The 5,891-nt window shown below is 46.2% G+C and overlaps 2 protein-coding genes across 6 annotated transcripts in view; both read left to right on the forward strand.

Annotated features, from left to right (window-relative positions):
* LOC101575991 (UDP-glucuronosyltransferase 1-8) overlaps positions 1-5,891 on the forward strand; it is a 200,441-nt gene that overhangs the window by 144,611 nt on the left and 49,939 nt on the right. The window lies entirely within an intron of this gene.
* Positions 2,900-5,891, forward strand: part of LOC105742983 (UDP-glucuronosyltransferase 1-2-like) — a 6,587-nt gene continuing 3,595 nt past the window's right edge. The window contains exon 1 of the mRNA XM_012516019.2: positions 2,900-3,788. Within this exon, the coding sequence (XP_012371473.1) occupies positions 2,928-3,788 (861 nt within the window). The 5' untranslated portion in view covers positions 2,900-2,927. The remainder of the gene's footprint in view (positions 3,789-5,891) is intronic.

The raw sequence follows: 5,891 nt of genomic DNA on the forward strand, positions 1-5,891 counted from the left end.
TATTGACCTCTATGCCTGCCCTTTTCTAACTTTTCTTCTTTGATGTGGTCATTGTAAGTCTTTAAATTTCCCAGGTGGGTGCAAATATGGGAACTACCCACACAAAATCCCAATACTTTTTATTCTGTAGCATTGAAGTGGAAAGCACTGTAAATGTCTCCATGTCCAAATGACCTATAGAGTCATTTAACTCTAAAGTTTGTTGACTTTGGGGGGGAGGGGACGTCTGGAGGATACCTGAGTGGGTGAGTGGCATAATGAGGGCATTAACTATTATTACTGTGCTAGGATCTCTGTGTCTCTCTCTCCCTCTCTCTGTCTCTCTCTCTCTCTCTGGCTCTCTTTCTCATACAGTTCTGTTTATGAAAGTACATGCCTCTGTATTCAGTACCTAACTAATCAGAAAAAACAAGTATCATCATGGTTTGTTCACTTTATCAATTTGTGTAGACTTTTTGCATCTTTTAACTCACTTTTGTTGAAGTCTATTCTTTTGGCCACATGTATAGTTACTTCTGCCTGGTTTCAGAATCCATTTGACTAGAATAATATTTTCATCCTCTCAGCTGCATTCTTTGGATGTATTTGCAAGCAGAGCAATTTATTTTAGACAACAAACATTGCATCTTGTTGCTCAACCTCACAGAGAGGTCTGTGTCTTTTGATAGGAAAAGTGAGAACATTTATAGCAGAGTGATTATAGCAAGATAGGTCCTGGTTCAGGTCATATTGTTGTTTTTCATTGGTTGTTTCGATTCACCAACATTCTAGTCAGACCAGTTTGGGGCTGCATAAAGCAAGGTTTGTTGATGTAGGCCAGACTCGTAGCTCAGCAATAGGGAACCAACTTAGCATGCTCCCAGCACTGGCCTCAATCTCAAGAGGCATTCAGACAACATCACACACGTGGTAGGAACAATCGTGACATACAAAGTAACTTGGTCTTTAAATAGGGTAACAACCTAATGAGTAAACTATGCATATCAGTAACCACATAAGTAGATGGACAAAAATAGTACCAAGCAATAGAAAATCATACCACTTAATGAAGAGAGGAATTTTTAGGTATAAAAGCGTAAAAAAAATGTGTCAAAATATATAAATGAGAAAATAATGAAGAGAAAGAGAAGTTCGAATTAAAGATTTAAAAATGAATGAAAGGAAAGGAAAGGTTCGTACAGGGAGACCATAACAGGAAAAAAGACAAGGGGTAAGGAAAGATCAAACTAAAGATTTAGAAAGGAGATGAGAGACGAAGAAAAATTAAAGATTAAGTAAAAAAGGAAAGATAAGAAAGAAACAGATGAAGAAAGTGAATGGGAAAATTCTCTTGAGGGCCCTCTTAGGGCAGAGCTGATGCCAGGCACTGCCTTCTGGGGCAGTGTGACTGCACGGAGCACCCTCGGGGTCAGCATCCTCAGGGAAGCCAGGGGGGCAGCTGAAGCTCCGCCTCCTCTGGCCACCTCCAACCCTGCTGTTGTGAAACTTCCTGCCCATCAGTGACCTACAAGTTCATGTCCATAGCGTACCTGCAGTGCTCTCCCAAGATGACAGTCTTCAATGGAAAGTGACTTTCTTTTCCTTAAGCACCTCTGACCGACTTTGGGGCACGCAGAACTCGAAGTTCAGAAAGAGCTCCCAAGGGCACAGGTGCTAGATCAGGGCATTTCCAATCAGAGGGGAAGTTTACGGTGGTTCACAGAGATTGGAAAAAGACTTTGACTCCTAAGCAGTAGAGATCAGGCCTTCTCCAGGGGCCCTCAGTTCATGCAACACAATTACATGTTGTATGGTGGAAAACAGTTCCGTGGTGGCCCTGACCAGTGCACAATCTCGGTCCACTCTCTGCACTCTAGACTGCCTGTGTTCTCTGGATTCCCCCTCCCTTTTATTTGCTCCTATGCCTTCGTCCTCTGCTGTGGAGGCAGATGGTTCATCCTAGAGCAACATTTCTCAATCTCTTCTACTCTCTAACGCTTCTGGGCTTTACTTTTCCATGTCTGTTTACAGTGAAGTTGTTTTGTTCCCAGCCTGACCTACCACAGAGTGAGGAGTTCTCTAGCAGGCGTGAGTGTGCGCGCTCTGAAAGTTAGTAATCACAGGCCTGTACGATGACCATTCTGGAATCTTCATGTATTAAGATCCTCAAATGTACTTTTTTAAAATATGCCCCAAACATGTAGCATTTACTTCACCGAGTGCGGCAGGGACGCCTTCTCTAAGCTGTGCATCTCATGCCAGGAAACTCACTGCCATGGGCTAGATGCGCAGCACAGTGTGGACCTGTCAGCAGCACCCAATCAGGTCTCTTGTTCAGGCCATCCAGCTCTCCTCAATCCTCCAGCTCCCTCCATGTGCCTCTGACATTTAAATAGATTGAGCTCGGCAGGGATATCCTGCTGTACAAAGTGAACTAGGTCAGACCACCAACAGCCACCTTGGTGTTTGGTGCAAGCTGGTTCGACCACATCCTGGGATCTCTGCTATATTCCACGTTGCTGGTGAGAGGAAGGCAAGGTGGAAAGTTCCTGGCTCGGATCACTGCTCGGGCTGAAGGAACATTGGGAACCAAGGTATGGCTCAATCCTCAGAGGTCTGTGACAGCCTTTCTGCAAGTGAGTGACAGAATAGAAGATGTAAAAAGATAGGAGCCTTCTATGAGGATTCAGAGGAATAACGGGTGAACTCGAATGTCCCACTCAGAGAGAGTAAGAGGTCAGAGGAGTTGTACCAGAAAAGAAGCGATAAGATCGATCACTCCCTGGCGGGAGACATAAGAGGAGGATGGTAATCTGAAGTGATTAACATAGGAAGGTCACCCGTCTTCCAATCACAGGCCATTTTGCTCATAATAAAAGAGTGAACATGAAGAAGACAAAGCAGAGCCTGGTCTGTGTGAAAGGCCAGAGTTGTCGGCTTCTGGAGACATGGCCACAGTGCTGCGGGTGCCATGGCAAGGGCTGGTGAGGCTGCTGCTTGTGGTGTGTGTCATGCCGTGGGCTGAGGGTTGGAAAGTGCTGGTGGTGCCCATGGAGGGCAGCCACTGGCTCAGCATGAGGGACGTGGTGAGAGAGCTCCACTCCCGAGGCCACCAGGCTGTGGTCCTGGCTCCGGAGGTCAGCTTGCACATCAGAGGAGATGACTTCTTCACCCTGAATTCCTTCTCCTTTCCTTATACTCAGGAAGAATATGACAACTTTTTCAAGGAGTGCACACTTATCTTACAAGCACAGAATATTCTGGAGATATGGTTTAAAACTCTTAGATCTATGCAGAAGTTCTTTGAACTCTATTTGACTTCCTGTGTGCAGATGCTGCATAACAGTACGCTGATCAGCCAACTGAAGGCCAGTTCCTTCGATGTGGTGCTGACAGACCCTGTTTTTCCTTGTGGGGCAGTGCTGGCCCTGTATCTGAATATTCCTGCTGTGTTTTTCCTACGGGGCCTCGCTGGTGGCCTGGACTTTGAAGGCACACAGTGTCCGCAGCCTTTGTCCTATGTTCCACAGTGGCTCACAACATACTCTGACCACATGACTTTCCTGCAGAGAGTCAACAACATGGTCTATCCTCTGGGCTTTAATTTGTTGTGCCACTTTGGGTTTTCTTCCTATGCAAGCATGGCCTCTGAGCTGCTCCAGAGAGAGGTGTCTGTGGTGGATGTTCTCAGCCATGCTTCCGTGTGGCTGATGAGATGGGACTTTGTGCTGGAATACCCCAGGCCCATCATGCCCAACATGGTCTTCATCGGGGGCATCAACTGCATGAGCAGGAAGCCGTCCTCTCAGGTCTGTACTGGTGCCTCTGTCCAATCAATCTTCCACTTAAAAACTTTTACAAATTACTTTCAAATGTTTAGTTATCACCTGTCTTTCCAAACAGTGTAGTTCTTTCTCCCAGTGGCCTTTGTAAGATAAACTATTTGCTTCTCTGCAGTGGCTGTGTTTGTCTAAGTGAAGTTAATGCCTGCAGTGTGTTTGGTGAACTTAAGAGGCAAGGCTGGGGGGCTGTAAGGGGACCAACAAGCCTTGATGTGACTCCACCAGGATGACCCTGTGTCAGTCACCCTCTTCAAGATGGGGTCATTTCCTTTAACTTCTGCAAAACAGAGGACCTGGCCTGCTGTGTGAATCAGCAGCACGAGGGCGTCTTGCAGATTTTTTCTGTGGAAAGACAAAAGAGTCAGCAAAGGGCAGTTGCTGATGATCTCTCTTCATGGTCCTACCTGGAAAGGCAGAGATGTCTTATTGGAGATCTGAACCTCAGTGGAAGCAGAGCAAAGCGACCTTTCCAGCAGTTTGGGTGGGGACCCGCTCAGTTAGAGGCCTGTGAGTGCAGTGTGAAGGTGGCTGCTGTGTGAGCCGCGCTGGGAGATGTTCCACAGACACTCCCGACTTGAGCATCTCCAGTGTTTCAGGAGAAGCCGTCTCTGGATATGAACATTCCTCCTAATGATGGCTTCCATAATCCACATATGTTTGTTCACATGATATTTGGATGCTTAATGGCTTTAGTTTTCTATATAAAACAGCCAGACCTATGCATGTGGCTCTTTTTTTCTCATATAGTCCCCTTTGATCTTTCAATGAATATTCCTTGCAGTTCATCTAGGATTCCACTTTTATTACTGCTATTTATTGGCTAAGTCACCTGCCTCCCCTTAGTTTTAACTTCAAATAATTTTGTGAAAATTTTTTTTAGAGTTCAAAAAATTTTTAATTATCTTTAGTCTGGTAATTTTCTTTTACTCCCAGAATTGTGTCAGTTAATAAGATATCCCTCTGTCTATCTCTGTCTTCCTGTCTGTCTGTCTGTCTGTCTGTCTGTCTGTCTGTCTGTCTATCAATCATGTTTCTCTGTCATCTATCTGTGTTTTCTTCCTGCCAGTGTTGAAGTCTCATCCTTTTACATTTCCTTCCTTCTTTCCTTGCTCGCCCCTCCCCTGACTTTGGAATCTGCTGAGTCACCTTCATCGCTGCACATGCGGTACGCTCGCTCACCTCTGCACAGCTCCCAACTCCCTGTTCACCTCTGCACAGCTCCCAACTCCCTGTTCACCTCTGCACAGCTCCCAACTCCCTGTTCACCTCTGCACAGCTCCCAACTCCCTGTTCCATTCACAGCACTCTGTGGTGACCCAGAGCTCACTCTGGTGAAGCGGGACAGTCTTCCCATATCGAGGTCTTATGGCATACATCTGAAAAGTCCTATTCCATGTAGTGAAACATGTTAACAGGCTTCATTGAGGACGATGTGGACTTTCACTTTGAGTATTTCAAAGCAGAGAGTAACGCGGCATGGTCCTGAGGCCACGAAGGACTTTGTGCAGTGCAGTCGTGCTGACCCCCTAGGGACTGAAGTCACTTGCTGGCTGTAAAAGTGAGGATTTGAAAGCAGTGGGCATTCCTTCTATTTCTTTTTCTTTTTCTTTATGTAACTCAGTACAGGGTCTACAGGGTCTCAGTGCACTGATCGGACTTGTAGTGATCCTCCTGTTTTCAGCTTCCCAAACTCTGGGATTACGCACTTGTGCCACCTGTCCAGTCTGCATCACCTTCTCAGCACACGCTGGCAGTGGGGCCAGCACTGCACACTGGGGATCGAACCCTCTTGCCTATGCCTGTCTAAGCAGATGCTTTTGGGGCTGGGGAGATGGCTCAGTGGAACAAGTGCTTCCCTAGCAAGCGCAAAGGCCTGAGTTCAATCCCTGGTTCTGAAAAAAAAAAAAGCAAGTGCTTTAATCCCCTGAGCTATTGGTTCATCCCTCAATTTGCATTTCTTGAGCAAATTTGATGAGAGTGTGTAATTAGAACTTCATAGTGCCAGGGAGATGGCTCAATAGAATAAGCGCTTGCCTGGCATGTGCAAGGGCCTGAGTTTAATCCCCGGTT

This window comes from Octodon degus, unplaced genomic scaffold (genome assembly GCF_000260255.1).
Source record: "Octodon degus isolate 3935 unplaced genomic scaffold, OctDeg1.0 scaffold00089, whole genome shotgun sequence".
NCBI classification, from domain to species: domain Eukaryota; kingdom Metazoa; phylum Chordata; class Mammalia; order Rodentia; family Octodontidae; genus Octodon; species Octodon degus.